General features: G+C 41.8%; 1 protein-coding gene across 20 annotated transcripts in view; it reads left to right on the top strand.

Annotated features, from left to right (window-relative positions):
- Positions 1-18081, top strand: part of MAGI1 (membrane associated guanylate kinase, WW and PDZ domain containing 1) — a 329499-nt gene extending 311418 nt beyond the window's left edge. For 8 of the 20 annotated variants that reach the window (XM_014251694.2, XM_088061977.1, XM_088061975.1 and 5 more), the window contains 7 exons: positions 709-1002; positions 4167-4370; positions 8856-8946; positions 9062-9125; positions 10125-10271; positions 11421-11559; positions 15205-18081. In XM_014251694.2, coding sequence (XP_014107169.2) covers positions 709-1002; positions 4167-4370; positions 8856-8946; positions 9062-9125; positions 10125-10271; positions 11421-11559; positions 15205-15905 — 1640 coding nt within the window. In that variant the 3' untranslated portion in view covers positions 15906-18081. Of the gene's footprint in view, positions 1-708; positions 1003-4166; positions 4371-8855; positions 8947-9061; positions 9126-10124; positions 10272-11420; positions 11560-13537; positions 13627-15204 lie in introns of all 20 variants that reach the window. The other 12 variants (XM_088061988.1, XM_088061986.1, XM_088061985.1 and 9 more) reach the window with 7 other exon arrangements.
- Positions 18082-18328: the final 247 nt, after the last annotated feature.

The raw sequence follows: 18328 nt of genomic DNA, 5'->3' as shown, positions 1-18328 counted from the left end.
ATTTTTTTGAGATTTCTTCAAGCCTTGTGGCAGCTGATTAGATTTAAACTAATACTCCTTCCAACTTCAGTTGCTGTTAAACACTTGTTTATTATTAATGTTAACAATATTTAATATCTGTACCAGACTGTACAGATCATAGTTGCTGGTTCTTCAGTCCAGAAGTGTATGGTTCACAAGTTGTTTTGCTCATGTAGAGAGATTATTATTATTACTAAAGATCCCATTAATCAAAGGCAGACAGTGCACTAATTGATAGCTTTCAGTTTAAAACTACACAAAAGATGTTGTTGGGAGATATTACTGCCTGTCCTTGTGGCTTGTGCATATATATGTACATATGGTTGAACGTGTATGACTGAAGTGGGGATGCAATAGCTAGAGGAGACACCTTTGAACTGGTGTAATACAGGTTTAAAATGCTCCAGAGCATCCAAGCACACAGCACTGCAGTGGTTTAAGCAGGCTGCAGTTAGACAGTGGCTGAATATATCCTTGGATAGAAGTCCTGTCTGCACACAGTTGAGGGTGAGCGTGTGCGGGCAGTGCCGCCACTGAGCAGAGCTGTTGGTGGTGACATCTGAAAGCATGGCCATGGTATAACAGACCAAAGCAGGTGATTTTCTTCCACCCTTCTCTCAGTAGACAGCTGTTTCCAAGCACTAAATGGCGCAGCCTGCTTGAAGTCTTTTTTTCTCCCGTCCCCAGTTCCCAAGGCAGAGAACGAAGTCCCATCCCCGGCCTCCTCCCACCACAGCAGCAACCAGCCGGCCTCGCTGACGGAGGAGAAGCGAACGCCGCAGGGCAGCCAGAACTCGCTCAACACGGTCAGCTCGGGCAGCGGCAGCACCAGCGGCATCGGCAGCGGCGGTGGCGGGGGCAGCGGGGTGGTCAGCACCGTGGTGCAGCCCTACGACGTGGAAATCCGCCGCGGAGAGAACGAGGGCTTCGGCTTCGTCATCGTCTCGTCGGTGAGCAGGCCCGAGGCAGGGACGACGTTCGGTGAGTCCTGCGCGTTTTTAATTGCACCTCAAGCGAGACGCAAGGCTTGCAGCCCGAGGAAGCGAGTGGGGATCTGTTTAATTAAAAGTCATGAGCGTGCCCCAATTTATGTAATTAATAGTTCAATCAGAGGCAAAGACTTGGTAGGTGTTTGCCTCCTGGGTTTTGTTTGTCACTGAGTTGAGAAAAGCGAAATAAGAAATCCCAACCTGAAGAGCTAAAGTGCCACCAATGGCAGCTCCTGATGCTCACTTTCTGGGAGAGCCTCTCTGGGGTTTGGTCTCAGAGGAGCAGCTGGCAGTCCTCCCAGTGATGCCATTTGCCCATGCAGAAATGTAGCAGGTGGAATGAAATATGTCTTGTGATGGTGGAATAAAGCCAGTTGATTTAAAAGCAGTAATGCTTAAACTGATTAACTCCTCTTTGGCAATCAGTGTTATTCTGATCATCATTATGTTGTGAGCATGCTGGAAAGTTTTAATTAATAGTGCTTGCTGGTGAGACATAAAATGGGGAACACTGTTAAAAGAACAGGATTTTTTTTTTATCCATTTCACCTCTTCGCAAATGCATTTCTTCCGAGTAGGAAGAAATTAACTTTAAGCTATGTCACATGTAATATCCTGACCTAATAGAGGTGGTCCTGGTTTCTGTCTGAAGACAGTCTTTCTGCTAGGCAGACACCCGTTTCCAGGGGTTGATGCAGAGATGTACATCAGCTGGTTTTGCAAATATGCCCAGAACAGCCTGTTCTCAAGCAGAAGTGTCATTACAAGGAGGAAGCCAGTCAGAGATGCTATTTCCTTCCCTTTCCATCTCCTCCAAAATGAGGCCGGATGCAGCATCCACTTGTACTTTGTAAAGGAAGGTGTTCCCTTAGTCTGTGGTACGTGATAGGGGTGGAAGGAAAGGAAGGGCAGAGCACTTCCTTGGCCATCTTCACAGCAGTGCTGTGATCTGCAGAGAAAACATTTTGCAGCTTTTGCAGCTCCCTGTGCAGCTTGAGTGCTCCTGGGGCACGCAGGTGCAGGAAGTGGCTTTTCCCTCATTCTCCTAGGCTTTATTTTTGACATTTCTTGCCATTGTCCATCAGTGGCACCCCTAGTCGAGGGAGCACCAGCTCCTTTGCTGGTGTTGATGTAGAACAGGCCATTTCTAGCAGAGATGTGGGTGGTCTGGCAGCAGAGATTTCAAGGGGGAAACGTGTGGTATAAAACTAGTGTGTTGAGTTCTGTCAGTTCTCAGGTTCTAGGCTCTCTCACACTCTCCTTGGTGCTGGAAACTGCTCTTCCAAGATAGGTGTTTTGGTGCATTACACAGTGGTGTAATGTAAAACAGATTAAACTGAACACAGTCTAGAACAGAGGGTGTGCTTTTATCTTCTGAACAGATTTGCAAATGTGTGTAAATAACTTTTTACTGTATGAAGACTATGCTGTAACTCTTCTCTGCAGAGAAACCTTGACCTGAGGCTGTAAAAAGTTGTGTTTGCTTTAGCCAAAAATACTTGCTAACTGGAAGTTTTCTATGCAGGGGCTCCCAAGGAGATCTGTTGATCTGTGACTGTTTTTCCTTTAATTTTTTCAAGTATATTCAGTTTTTTCCTAACACTCCGCATGAGATGTGTTCCCTCTGCTGTCTGGTGCTTGCTCTGGACCTGCTTTGTAGTTTATTTATTTTATGGGTAGCATTTAGAGATGGGCCAAACTGGTTCTAAAACCCACCTTGGTCACTTTGGTGTGAGCTCTATCGTCTGTGTTAGTGGACTGGATAGAGTAGAAACTCATATCCTCAAAACAGCCTGCAAACTGGATGGGGTTTTGTATTACCAGAAAGAGAAACTTTCTAACATCATGGCAAAATAAAAAAAAAAAGAAGGAAATCTCCCTAATGTTTGTAACTAATATTAACACTTTCTGCCAGTTTTCATTGCATCTTTCCAGCCTCACATGTCCTTGTCTTAGCCTTTTCTTCTTTATGGTCTTTCTAGTGTTGTCATGTGTGTGTATATCTCTAAAACTACTAATCAAATGGAGACTGCAGCAGAGATGGGAAAGTGCATCTTGAGGGTGAATGTATTGTGGATGCAAAGTGCAAGATGACCACTGTGTGTACCCCATGGCTTTAACCATGTGCTGTGTGCCCCAAGGCCTCTTGCCCACGTAAAGGAGCTGTAAGAAAGCTCACTGGATTTCTCTGAGTGATGTTGTGTATCCCCTGTGTCCCAATTCTGCATGTTGTGGACAGCCCAGTGTTTTTGAAACAAAACAACTGCATGGAGCAGGAGGAGAATTTTGTCTCCAGAACACATTCATCCTAAAGTGCTCTTGCTCTGTGTGTCAGACATCCCAATGGTTTTGTGTGTGGTTTTAGAGGTATTTGAATGAGGAGAACCTTATTCCTTCTTTGTTCTCACCTGGTGCCATCTAAGATCATAAAAGAGGAAGGGTTAGTAGAGGCTGAAGAGGCACCAAACAGGTTTCCTTTGTCAGTCTTGGCCCATCTGTAGTGGTCCTGTGCCTTCCCTGGTAGTACCTTTATTCCCAATGGAAGAAAAACGTTTCATGTTGCTTCCCCATGCAGCGCTGATAGAGTGGGTCTGTGTGGTAGAAAGGGAGCCACACTCCCTCCTAGGCCTAGAATGATTTTATCTTTCTAAATTGAGAAAGAACAAAACATTGGCAGAAGCTTGAACAGCAGTTGGCTTAGGGAAGGACTAGAGAGGCTGACATTGATGTAATCTTGGAGGAGAAAAGTTGAGTTTTCTACAAACAGTTTCAATTTTTTTCTTCAAAAACAAAATCAGATTTGGGTTATAATGGAGCTGCTGAGTGCAGTTGTTGTCAATAAAAATTGCACCATTTATTAGCAGAAATCCACTTGGGGGGATTTTTGAGGGATTAACAAAACACCTTTTTGTGGAAGAAATTAAGTGTTGTGCACTCAACTAGTTGATTGCCAATGTTTTGAACACTGGCAGCAAAGCTATCCTATAATAACTTTTGCTTGATGCATTAATTAATTAACCCTTAACCTTCTCTTTCCCTTTTCAACCCTTTTTTTCCTTTTCCCCTTCACCATATTCCCACATACGTAAACAATAAAAAAAAAAAAAAAACCAAAACCAAACCAAAACAAAAACAACCCCCAAACCAATACAAAAGCGGGAAATGCATGTGTGGCCATGCCTCACAAAATAGGTCGGATAATTGAAGGGAGCCCCGCAGACCGCTGTGGAAAGCTGAAAGTAGGCGACCGGATCTTGGCCGTCAATGGGTGCTCCATCACCAACAAGTCGCACTCAGACATCGTCAACCTCATTAAGGAAGCGGGAAACACCGTCACCCTGCGCATCATTCCAGGAGATGGTAAAGTATCTGATTCCTGCTGTCTTACCTGACCCCCTTCTTGGTTCTGTTCCCTGGGCTTTTTCTGTCACTTGGAGCTGCCAAGCCATGGAGGACTCGATTTCCGCTCCCACTTTGGGAGTTAGCGGTGAGGGAGGTTGTGAGTCTCCCATAGCTTTATTTTTTGATTCTTTTTGTAGAGATGGCTGGTTTTTAACAGGGAGGTGCTAATTCAATATAAAAAAATAAAAATAAAACAAATAATATTGCATTCCATGTATTAAAATGATTCCATGTATTAAAATGATATTCCATAAATTTGATGGATCTCTCAATACACTTGGGTTTGATTCTTAGCTTAACAATGCAGCTTTAGAATATTTGGGAATCACTTGTTAGTATGTGGGATTCCTGAAGCTTTGTATAGACACAAGCAGGCTATAAAGAGATCACAGAAAAAGATAAACACTTCGACATGTTTTAAGCTGTTTTAAAAGCAGATTTGCTTTTATTCTGGGTAAGTTGCTTTGAGAGCAAGCTCAGTACATTTTAAATGACTGCTTAAATGGTGATGATTCTGAAGCTGTATTTTAAGTTACCCTAGACAGGATCTCACTGTTTCAGATGAGAGGGAATGTGCAGGTTCCCTAATAATAAGTTGACACTTCGTGCTGATTTCAGGTCACTGAAGTATTTAATAAAAATAAGCATCAGTTCCATTAAACTAATCCCTAGCTAGATCCCTACATAGGAACTGATCAGAAACCTGCTAAAGTATCTGCAGCAGAACTAAAATTGCTGTTCTAAATTCTAAGTATTTTCTTTGTTTATTGTTCTTCTCTGCCATGCATGAGTTCAAAGTAAGAGCTTGTTGGGCAGAAACCTTTCCACATTGCTCCCCACAGACCAGGATGAGAAATGATCTGGTTATAAATTATTTCTGTTTAGGGTGATCTGTTTTGCACAAAAGCTTTATTTTCCTACTGTCTAGTGGGTACCAGGTCAAATGGTATATAATCCTCTGCTGCTTAGAGCAAATAGGGTGTTCATGAATAATGAAATGGCTGTGAATCAAGCTAACATCTGAGCTGGCCTGTGCATGCCTATTTTGGAAGATAAACTGGGAGAAGAATTGTTCATTACCTGTTTTTCAGTATCTGATAAAAAGGAAGGTGAACTTTTAAATAAATAAAGGGCTTATTTTCTGAAAAAGCAAAATCATCTGAGAAATAAACAACTTCTGAATGATTTAAGAATTTTTTAAGAATATAACCTCCTGACATAAATGCTGAGCCAGTCTTGCTCATGCAATTATGTGTCCCAAATATCATGTAAATTGCTTAGGTTGGGAAAACATGTACCTGTGATTGACATCACGTATTCCTGGAGAAGATGGAAAGCTGGTCTTTAGGGAAGGAATCAACTCTGCTTTCATAGCAATTCAGGCTTTAAGTCTTTTTATTTTCTGTCACTTTGAAATTCCAAGTCAGATTGCCATCTTTGCATAGTATTACCTGCATTTATTTTCCAAAAGACAGTAAGACCCAACACTCTCAAAATCTCTGAGGGGTTTGCTCTAAAACCCCATGAGATACAAGAAATTGGTCTCAGTGTTGTTTTCTCTTTGATGTCTTTGTATGCTCTTCTTGATTTGTTGTTTTCTTATGTTTCTTTCTGAGTGTTTTTTGGCAAATATAAATGGTCTGTGTACTTCAGGGAGGGGGGAGCATAAATTTGAAGCCACTCATCAGATAAACATGAAACAGAGGTGCATCACAAGACTCACGATAAACTCACACTGCTAATCTCTTCTAACATTATTAAAAACACCAAGAGTTTTTGCTTTGTAATACGTCTTGCACAAGTTAATTGCCACAGATGACTGCAGGATTGTATTTGCAATGAAATGATGATGCTTTACCACCCTTCCAGCAGATTCAAGGATACAGAATGCTGGAAGTGGACAAGCTTAGATTAGGCATGCAATTGGTGACTGAGAGTTTTAGGGCAGAACAGGGCAAGGAATCAATGAAATATGTAGGGTTTAGAACAGGCAATTATAATTGTACTAAAGATAATTTTTGCTGTATTCTGTTCCGGTTTTGCATGGTGGCTGGCATGCATCCTGAAGCAATGTCTAAAACACTGGCAAAATTATGCACAACTCCTGACTCATGGGAGAGGGTGGGCTAAAGATAGATCCAGCACAGTGGTGTGAAGATACATCTGTACCAAAGATGTGTTGTTGCTCTGCTTGGTATTATTAGTGTGACCCACTAAAGGCTAGGAATCTTGCATTCTCTTTGAAGCCCATCTTCATCTGATCTCCAAATATTTGTGGAGGATTTCAGAGGCTTTTGTTTTGGATGAATATGGAACACTTAACCATGTTTGGGGTCTTTGTTATGTAGAAGACAGATTTTAACATCAAGGCATCTTTACAAAATAAACAGAATTATTTCTTAACCCCCAACAGTGTAACTACACGTAGGGGCATCTCTTCTTACACAAGCCAGCTGTCAGTGGCACATCACCACAAAGGTGTGGTTTGGTCATGCCTACACTGAGAGGTGCAGGCAGACCCAGGAGCCTCTCTTGCTTTCTGAGCCACTGGACACAAGCCAGCTCTGGTCTGGAAGATGCTTCAGCTCCATATGCTGAGGGTTTGGGCATGTTAACTTGAGCACAGCACTGCAGGCTAAGGAGCTGTGCCCTTGTTGCACCCATCTGTCTAAGTGGTTCTTCTTTTTCTCTGTCCCTTTTCCTGAATTTCCCTTGACATGCAAATAGCTGCAGAAAGGAAAAAGCTTCCCCTTATCTAGACTTCTCCAGAGTTAATATAAATCCATAAAGTAAATTAAACTCCTAGGACCAAGTAAGCCCATGACCACCACATCTTAATTCAAGCAAAAACCCTCCCATTGCTGCAATTTTGTATTACAGCTGAACTCTGTTTAATAATAACAGATTTCTCCATAGCCAATAAAATGAATTAGTGGATGCCTGTAATTTGAGAGGCAAACAAGAAGGCCTTGTAATTTAATGTTGGAGACCCAGATGTTTCCCTCCAGTTTTTGTCACTGTTGTCATAGTGGCTGTGTATTGAGTTTAGATTTTGGTCTTGAGAGGTGGATCATGGTCAGTATTTTGTAGTTACTTGGAATCTGTGGTTCTCTGCTGGATACAGTGGTTATAGACACAAAGAGGGGGTCTCCTGGGCACAGAGCTGTTCTGCAAAGGAGCAGGTGCCTGCCACTGCAGGGAATGCCATGTCTGATGAGTGGGTGTTTCTGCTGACTCTGCCCATCATTCTCCAAGTGCAACCAACATAAGTGTTGAACATTTGTGTGGTTAAGCACCATCAAGGTGTACATGGAGTTACCACTGAGACTTCCCCTGAAGTCAAACTCCCACGAGAGAGGAAGGGTGTTTTCAGAAACTGCTGGCTTCTGGAGCAATTCAGCATTTGCAACTCTTCAATACTAGTATCAGTTCAGGATTGGTACAATGTATAGTTCTGGAAAACATGTTGAGTTCAATATGGAAGAGTTCCGTCTCTGTGTTGCTAATATTTGGCTAATGGCATTGACATGACCTTAATTTTAGGTTGAATTTCAAGTGAGTTTGGGGTTAACTCTGGTCCTGCTGAAGTCTCTGATGCAGCTCCAGAACGACAAGGGGAATATTTTGCCATGCCATTCTGGGAGGGACATCTACATAGTCACGTTTCAATTGCTCCCATCTCAGTTGTGGGAAGCAGGAGACAGGACCTGTCCTTGGAGCCCCTCCTTCCATGCCTTAAGAAATCTGCAATTTGCAAAGGTGATGCTGGGCTGAGAGCCTTTTACCATGGCAGAAATTAAGCTTAGAAGTTACTCCTGCTCCCTGTATTCTCTCAGTGCACCCTTTTGTAAGTGCTACCCAGAGTTATTGATCCTTTTGGTACAGGTGGTTTCATGTTCCTGCTTTCATTGCTGAGGCAGTAGTGGGTTGTGTTTCAAAGAAGGATATCATTAAGTTTGAGGTTTAGCCACATTCAGTATCATCTTGTGAGGTATTGGATAAGAGCCTAATTCTACTGGAGACTGCAGTTTCTGATGGAGGAAGGACTGATAAATTTACAATCCCTGGAATAGTTGTTATAGCTACTATAAAATTAATCCACCAAACCTACAATATTTAGAGACTTAATTGATTGGAATTCATATGTTCAGACAATAGACAAAACATACAAGTGGGTCTTCATGAATGTGTCTAATGATAAGGGGGATTTCCAATCCAGATTTCCTAATTCAATTTTTTTTTTTAATTTTCCAGTTGAGTGTACAGTTTCATATACATACTTAAGATATTAATTTGGGGAATTAAAAAATTTGATCCCATCTCCAGTTCTATAAAAACAATGTAATGATGCTTTTGAGTGAAATGCTTTTGCAAAACTCTTTTTTTCTTTCAGTGAATAGCCAATGATGTTCCCTCATAATAAAAGCAAAATCTATTTTGCAGAATCCTCCAATGCTACTTTATTGACCAATGCAGAAAAAATTGCTACAATCACAACCACACATACTCCTCAGCAAATACCACAGGAGACCAGGTCAGAATGTTTTCCTTGAGGAGGGCATCTTGACATGCTCTCTCTTCAGCTACTTCTGCATCACTTTCACATGCCATGAGCTGTATTTTTCCTCTCTCCCTTTTACTCATTACAGCAGGAGCAACACCAAACCAAAGCAGGAATCCCAGTATGATTTCAAACCACCCCAAGCAGCACAGGTAAGGAGTACCTCTCTAATTGTTTTGCTTACTACAGACTGTTGTTTCCAATCTGGTTGAGGGCTGTGTTTAAATATTTCCCTTGAAAATTCCTCCTGAGAAGCTGCTCTCCCTCAGACTGCTGAAAAGAAAGAGGAATTTGCTGATTAGTTTCTTAATATGTGTTGCTGTTGTTTCAGCTGAGAAACATTTCCAACACATTCTCATCGAGACTTTGAGGGAGTAAAATTAAAGAAAAAAAGAGCTGACATTTTTAGGGCAGTAATAATTTATGTGTTTGTTTATTGAATTGTCTGTTTTGAGGGGCCTCTCCAGAAGGTATTGTTGTGTGCAAATGATAAATTCAGAGAATAAAAAAGAGGAAAACTTAATAAGGGGTGATAGCTGGAGTGTTCCAGCTTGCAGAGACGGCATCTTATTAGAGAGATTATCTATCTCACTGTTAGCTTTCCTTGCCACTGGCCATCCCAGAAGTACCATCTTCCATTAGGGACTTCAAAACATCTCCACAGTAGCATTTGACAAAAACAATGCAAAGGCTTCTGGGCTTCTTACAGAGGAAAAAATTATGTGGTAACAGCACAGAAAACCAGCACCATGGCACAGGTTCACCCCAGGTACCATCAGACATTGCACTAAAGCTGGCACTGGAAGGGAGGTTGTCCTTTGCCTTCCCTGGTTGGTAGAACCTTTAACCACCTTCCCAAAATGTCCCTTCTTGCCCTGGGCACGGGAGGTGCTGTGTAACAGGGGTGCCCAAAAAAGCACCGCAGGACATGGCCAGGCCCACTCATTCCAACAGCCCTTCACCAACCACCAGAACTCCAAACTGCAGAGTGGGGTCTGAGGAAGCAGCAAATCCTGGTCTATGTGTGAAAATTCAACTGGTTTTCGCATTTCTAATTATCACTAACAAAACATTGGTTGAACAATTCCAACATGAGAGCAGAGCAGTATTTGACTTTCCGTTTGACTGGGCGTTTGTTGTCTTCTCTCCAGCAGGACCAAGACTTTTACACTGTTGAGCTAGAAAGAGGAGCCAAAGGGTTTGGCTTCAGCCTGCGAGGTGGCCGGGAGTACAACATGGATCTGTACGTGCTGCGGCTCGCTGAGGATGGGCCCGCTGAGCGATGTGGGAAAATGAGGGTAGGCACAAACCAGCTTTAAAAACACCTCTCTTTGCAATAAGCTGACTTCCCTGCCTCTCCCTTCTGTTGTGCCAGCTAAAAGGGAAATCAAATGTGAACTGAAAGTGGTTCCTATTTACTTCTGCTGATGGCATCTCTTGTAACTCTTGGTACACGGTCTATAGCAGTGTGTGTTCAGTGGAAGACTTCACCCCCTTCTTCCAGCACTGCTTTCCAAACTCCAGTACATGATCTGTTGTTTAAAGCCCAAGGGGCTTTCACGTGTAGCAGGGAAAACGGAACAGCCACAGTCTTTGCCTGCTAGTGAGCAGACAGGGGACAGAACATGTCTGTGGCCCACGGGTTACAAAATCATAATGTAGGTTCTGATTAAGATTAATTGTTAACTTCACGTATCAGCTAAACAACAAATATTATAACAAGGGCATATGTTATAAAATGCCTACTAAAAAAATCATTTGACAGGTTTTATGTACTCCTAGGACCTCTGTTAGAGATGCATTATAACTTCCCTGCATACATCATTGTCTCTAGATATATAATGTGAAGAGCATTTTCAAAAGTCTTGTGCTAGGGGTAGATCTGTGGGTCCAGAATTTTTGCTGATGAAAATATAATGCAAAATCAGTGCTGCCCTGTGAAAGTCAGGGCTTTGACAAGCACTGCCAAGCCTTGTTTTCTTCTGCTGATAAATGATTATATTTACAGAATCAGCTTTGCTGATTCATAGTAGGTGTCTATATCCAAGTTAGAAACAGACCTGAAAAAACTCCACGAACATCCCGGTTGGAGCAGACTGTGAAACAAGCAATCACTTTGACTGAAGACTTTACAAATAATCAAAATGAAATAAAATAGCAGCAGTTCTAACACTGTACTTAATATTGAGAAGCACAGTAATTGCAATGTGATTTTGCAGAACAGCAGTGAAATATTTTCGTACCTCAGGCTTTCTCTATCATCTTCATGTCTCCCAGACTGCTGTACACTGTGCACTGTGGATGGTCACTGGAAGGAGCTGGACATGTGTAGCTTCACCTGATGCATAGCTGTTCCAGCTTTGCTATGGCCACTGTCTTGTGGTGTGCTGGTAGGGACCCTTGTGGGGCCTTGTTTCTAATCATAGTCTCTTTTTTTACATTGGCAGATCGGTGATGAAATCTTAGAGATCAATGGAGAAACTACCAAGAACATGAAGCACGCCCGGGCCATCGAACTGATTAAAAATGGTGGCCGCAAGGTCCGCCTGTTTCTGAAACGTGGAGATGGCTCTGTCCCAGAATATGGTGGGTCAAACTATGAAAACATTCCTTTCTTCCCTGGCATCACTCCATGAATATTTGTCTCAAGATCTGAAGCGGGAATTCTTTTTTATTTTCCTTTCTCACCAGTGTCTTACCAACCTTTGCAACATATAATTGCCTCGCTTGTGCTGAATTTTCTACACATTTCATCCTTTGCTTGCTTCCATGGACTTGGGGCGCAGTGTAAGGCAAGAACACCATAGCAGTATTTTTTTGGTGATCAGAGAGGAAAGCAAAACAAAACAAACCTTACTGTCTTGTCCAGCCAAAAAAGGAATGTTATTGAACTGTGCCAAACTGTTTCTCAGCGGCTGAATAGTTGTTTCACATAGATCTCTTCTTCTAATCAATGCAAAAAGTGGGATCCCAAGTTGCTATTCTGAAGCAGTGATTTATTTTTTTTTTTGGTTAGGTTTTTCTCTTAGTTCCTGTCTGTATCCATAGACATGAATGCCGAGATGGCTTATGAGATTTTTGCCTTTCCTTAATATTTATGTAAATATTTATAAAGTTATTTGAGAAAAAGAAGGGGAAAAAAGCTTTACTGCAAAAATATATTGATTTGGCCTCCTGAGCCCTTTTCTTCCCCCTTAAACAGTCTGCTGGTTTCAGCTAGTTAATATGTAAGGTCTGAAAAGGTGAGGAGGTTATGAAAAGGTGCTCTCATGTCTGTCTTGGGGGAAACAGTCAGTCCTTGTTTCTTACTAAGAATTGCATTAGATTTCCTTTTCTTCCCCTGGAGGTTGGATTGCTGGGTGGCTTAACTTAGCACACTATTTAATAATATAATTATGTCTTATTTATTTGAGATAATTGTCAAATATTGTGCCCTCGATGGAGGGCTACTCCCAACCAAAGGTCTTTGAGGTTTCTATAGAAACTGATGATTGAAGGGATGTCCTTTATACTTTCCTCCCCGTATTTGGGTTATTTCTGTGTCAGTAAGTTCTGTGTTTATCATTCTCTCCATGCCCTAATACCAGAAACAAAGCCCTTCTGCACAATTTATGAGCTAGATTTTCTTTTCATTTGCTGTACTATGTTTAAGAGTTTCTGCTCAGTCTGCTCATTATTTAACTTAAAATGACCAATTCAGAGTATAACCAACAAACAATTGAAGTGTTTTAACGATATGGAAGGGAAGTTGTGGGTTTACACTTCTGTAATATAAATAGCACACCAGAAGGTTCAATGATGGCACTGAAATTCTGTAATGTTCTTTCTACTTTTGTCTTTTCCTATACTCCTTTGGATGTACAGTACTGTATCATATGCTAGACTGCATAAATACCCTGTAAATTAAGTGCTTCACTTCTCAAAGCATATGTCTGTTGCACTGAGGATGGAAATCCATCACAAATTTTCTTTTGGCTAATGCTAACCACTAAACGTTCGTTCTCCAAGCAAGGATTTAATATACAGGGGTTGCACTACTGTAAAGAATATCCTTGTAACATTTGGGACTCCTTTCTCTCTTTGTTCTGTTCGCTGCAGTCACAAATGGTTCCTCTAATAATGTTAAGTTCCAATATTTTTCTGACTTGATTGGAACGTGCTTCTCTATGAGGCTGTATATTTTTGTAATGAGTTTTGTACTTATTTTTAATGTTGTGGTCTCTGGTGGACTTTATTTTTTGTTGTTGTTTGATTGTTAATGTTTTTTCTATGACATTCTGTGTCGCTGTTCCAGCTGTCTTTTAGAATGGATGCTCTCGTTGTCTGGGTTATTGAATCACCTCTTAGATGTCTCTTTATGTCACAATAATAACAACTGCTGTCTTTGCAGCCTTATATTTGGGTGAAGCCTAGACAATCTGACTGGAAAAATAAACTTTCTTTATTCTAAGATAAAATATGTAGATTTTTCTTTCTTTCATCTTTATTATAGGGAATCTAAATTTTCTACTTTTCTCTTTCTCTTTCTCTTACTTTTCTTGGTGCTGGGCTCTTCCTTCCTCAGCGATGATACCTCCTAATATCGCTGCATGTATGAGAAATGACAAGCTCGGGGAGTCTTGCTTCTACCTTATGGGCCATAATCAAACTACGGTTTGTAGCTAAAATCAATATTAGGTGTTTTTGTGCTGTGGCCTAATTCCCTCACATTGCTTTTCTGCTTCGCTATATTCTATATGTACAGCAATTCATCCCGAACACCCTGCGTCCCCCAAATTGTAAGTACACACTCCGCAGGACATGTTTGAACCTCGCTTGTACCTTGTGTGATAGGCAGGTTGCCACAAGCCACATGCTTAGAGCCACAGGAAAGCAGCGTGGTCCCATCCCCAGCTGTGGCCTGAAAGTGCTAATAGAGCCAAGCTGCCCAGGTGTGAGTTACAACGTGGGTTTCACTTGGAATTCACAAAAATCACAGCCCATGGACACACCTACCCTCCCAAGCTCGGGAGTGGCAATGCCATCAAATGGGAGACACTTGGCATGATGGCAGGAGGAATGTAGAGGGTTTGGCTTGGTGGGAGGGAAGGAAAAAAGGAGAAAAAGAGGGAAAAAAATCTGCCTATCCCCACTAGTGTTTGTGAGGGTTTCCAGTCGTTGCTATCAGGGCATTCCACCTCGAGGTGGGTGTTGGGGTGCAAGCATAAGGACGTGTCTAATGCCAGCCAAGCTGCCACGAAGGAGTTAAAGAAAGAAAACAATAAGCAAATAAAAGCAGCATTTGCATTAAGGCAGAGCAGCTACTTTAATGTATTTCATGTTTGTAATGAATCATTCATAAACATCCGTTACAAATGACGGGAGTAATTGTAGCTTAGCTGCAGTGCAGGGCTGGGGTTTAGTTTGGATGTTCTTTTTCTACTTCTGCTTTGCAGTTTGTCTTGCAGAGGCAGCTCAGCTGTATTTTACCTCAAATAGTACATGAAAAATAATGAACTGGAGATTAGATTTGAGTCAAAGCCATCCTACATATTACAGTATCTTTCCATTGCTTTGATATGAAAAAATCATAACTACTGTCATCGTTGTTTGAATCATTGTGGCAAAACCAAAATCTACCCTAGGACTTTACATAACATGGTAGAACTAAGTGAGATTAAGCTATGCCTTAAATGAAATGGAAATGGCATGATTATGGTCTAATTCTCACACCTTCAAAATGTTATTTTACAAGGTGGAAACTTAATAATCAATTCTATTTTCTGTACATTTTCTGCTATTTGAACCGGGGCCTCCCACACCTGGAAGGCAGTTCTTTATAATGTCTTAAAAGACAAAAATTGTTTCCTAAAGGCCCTCTTTATTGGAAGCTATTAAAAAAAAAGCAGACAACAACCTGAAGTACAATGTTTTTTTTTCCACTGGAAAGAATGTAGTGTAACCGAAACATTATGAATTGGGCTTGGGGAAAAATGTAAAGTGCCCCGTGCCCAGAAGAGCATAAAGATGAGATCAGCTTGGACCAAAACATGGCTAACGATCAGAGCAGCACCAGTACTAACCCGTAACTCTCGTTGTTCACAGTTAAATTAACAAAAGCTTCGGTTAGCCTTCCTGACTGCTTTAACAGTTGTTTGTTTTTGTCACTAATGAAGTCTGGAGAGTGCTAAGTGGTGTCACAGCACCGCGGAAGGCATCAATACCAAACCCTTTGCTGTTATTTTCTTTCAGACCCCAGCAGTGACAGGAACAGTCCCGCCACAGGTTCACAAAATGTATCGGAAATGAAACCCGCGCCATCCGACCGACGGCAGCACCCATCATCGGAGTCCAGTTATCCACCAGACCTTCACAAATCATCACAACATGGGGACAAGCGGACTTACGTTAGAGACCTAAAAGGCAGCAGAGAGTTTAGCAGACATCCCAATGAACACCACACTTGGAACGGGACTTCTAAAACCAACGACCACGTGCCAGGCAGGAGGATGGAGAGGTCGCCGGAGAGGAGGCACCAAAGGCAGCCAGAGAGGGCTGTGGTGAACGGGCAGAAGAGGAGGTCTCCTGAAAAGCGCAGAGAAGGGACAAGGAGCGCTGACAACACTTTGGAGAGGCGGGAGCGACTGGAGAGGAGGAGAGAGCTCTCTCCTGAGAGGCGCAGGGAGCGGTCGCCCGGCCGGCGGCGGCGGTCGCTGGAGAGGCTGACGGAGCCCAGGAGGTCCCCGGAGCGGAGAAGAGAGAGCTCCCTCGACCGACGGGCCAAGTCGTCCGACCGGCGGAGGGAGAGGTCGCCCGACAGACGGCTCAGGGAGGAACGAGCTGGCCAGCGGGAGAGGGAAGACCCCGGCTGGAAGCACGAGGCGAGCCGCAGGCACCTGCCCGAGCAGCGCAGGCGGCCCTACAAGGAGTGCAGCACCGACCTCAGCATCTGAGGGGCTCCCCGGGGTCCCTGTCACCTTCCCCACACCAAGGGAGCGGAGGAGAGAGTGAAACCACCTGGCTTTCGCAGGCGACGAGACATCCGCCGCCTGCTGATCCTACAAACCGTTTATGCAGATGAAATCTTATAACAAAAAAAAAAAAAAAAAAAAGCATTGTGCCTGATGTATAATATTAAAGAAAGTATTTTTCAGTGTATTCTTTTTTTTTTAATTACTTGCCAAATGTTGGTCCTAAAGGATTATAAAATTTTGTTTCTACATTCTTTGTAGATTTCTTAAAAATAATTCCTTTATTGGGCTACTTTCCCCCCTCCCCAATATAGTAAGTGGGGGTAGCCAGTAATATAATATAGGCAAAGGATTTTATGACCAAGTTTGAATAATTTGATCCAGACTGTTCTCTAGTGACTCACTGCTACACTGTATGTAGAAAATTTTTTAAGGGTTGGGGGTGGGGAAGGAAGAAAATTGTTCATCTCAGTAGGAATGGAGCGCTCCTGCTGAAGGAATTAAAAAGGAAAGAGACAAATGTTCCTAAAGTTGCAAGAACTGTATGAAGAGACTACTGTTTCAATGAAGGATATTTATAATAATAATAAATAATTTAAAAAAATAAAAAAAAAAAAGCAACCAAACCCACACAGCACAAGATGATTTACAATATGTAATTTGTAGTTTGTTCCATGAACAGTTTATACTTTCAGGCCCCCTGGACAGGATGCACAGAGGCAGAAGGACTGGTCACCACCATGCCTGTGCCACACGCTAACGTGGACTGTTGAGCTCTCATTAGCCTCAGCAACATGTAACGATGCTATGTCATTAAGGCAGCAGCCCTGCTCATCTCCCAGCTGTATATGGACAGCAATGCATGGTATTGTGTATCTGCTTGGAAGCAAGGGGAGGGATTGGGATTCTGGGACAAGGCACAATGCGGTGGGAGCACAGTCCCCCTGCTCGGAGCAGGTGTATTCCTTCTGCTCAGGCATAACCAGTGGGCTTTCATTTTGCCAAATTCCAAAAGCTCTCAATTCTTCTTGCTCTGTATTTAAAGGGTTGGGTTTTTTGTTGTTTTACTGGTTCATCCTTACTGAGACAAAAGGAGTGCACTTGCTGGGGAGGAAAGAAGAAAAAAAAAAAAGGAAAAAAAGTAAAAGTATCAAAGGGAAATCACAGGCTGAAAGAGGCAATCAGTGGGACAACCTGGTTGTAGAAGCCTATCCATACCTGGTTATATGCTGTAAATTTGAGTCTAAGAACAGCAGCAAAAGAGAAACCTGCAAGTTTCTAAGTTGTATTTTTAAAATTGCAAGCTGTGTGGTAAGTCTGCTGTAGCATTGGTCTAAGATTTAATGGATTACTGCCTAGCTGAGCCAAAATGTTTGCCGTTACTGTTGGACCACTAAAGTAAACTGCTGCTTTTTCCAGTGCATTGGTGTGTACATGTATACTGACTCACATCCTCCATATGAACACAAAACCATTGCAAGTCTATCACTGTTGTTGCCATGGTACTGTAAAAACAAAACCAAGAAAGAAGATGGCCAATCATTGTGTGTACAGTTGAAATTGTAATTAATAGAGCCTGTTGGAAAAAAAAAACAAAACTGTTGCCTTTTTCTTGTATAAAAGAGGATTTATGACAAAATTTAGGTGTGAGGAATGTGATTAAGTGTTTATATTTCTAAAAATGGAAAAAAATTTGATTCAGGGGATATATTTTAATGTAAACTGAATCAGGTATGTAAAGCTGTTTTAAAATGGGAGACTGTATCAGTAATTCTAAAGCTTTTGTTGGTTTGAATATCATTTCTTTCTTCATGGTGGGCCTGCTTATGTATTATTAAGCACTTGTATGCAGTCTATATTCTCCAATCATCATTTCTTGCAACATGCTATAGGCAAAATGCTCTTTTCTGTGTTGATGAAAAGCAGTATGTGGGCCAATCTTTTTTATAAAACACTATGCATATATAAATACTACATTGTTCATAGCTTTATTTGACTTAATTGGGTTTATACATAACACTAGGACGAGTAGATGTGGACTTACCCAGTAAGAGCTTCTTTCCTTGGAACAGACACTATGTATATGATGTAGCAACAAAGAAGGAGAAAGTCTGTGAATGCTATTTTTATTATCAAATAAAGTTTTCCATACAAAGCATGCATGCGAGTGTAGTGATAAGATAAAGGAAGAACCACACCTTAATGTTACTTATTCATCCCTGCCTAAATTAATAAAATCATAGGTTATGGTCACCAAGGGCCATCTATTAAATATGTATTAATCATCCATTAAATATGTATTATCATTTGACAAGCCTTAAAGCAAAGTTTCCCAGTCTTCCAGGATAAAATTTCCTCCCCTAAAATAGTCAGAAATGAAAGGTTTAGGTGAAGCAGGGTCTGTC

This window comes from Pseudopodoces humilis, chromosome 13, assembly GCF_049639895.1.
Source record: "Pseudopodoces humilis isolate 2021_Gansu_Grassland_sample_001 chromosome 13, ASM4963989v1, whole genome shotgun sequence".
NCBI classification, from domain to species: Eukaryota; Metazoa; Chordata; class Aves; order Passeriformes; family Paridae; genus Pseudopodoces; species Pseudopodoces humilis.
The sequence above is the reverse complement of the archived record's forward strand: the minus strand, read 5'-3'. Positions and strand labels throughout refer to the sequence as shown.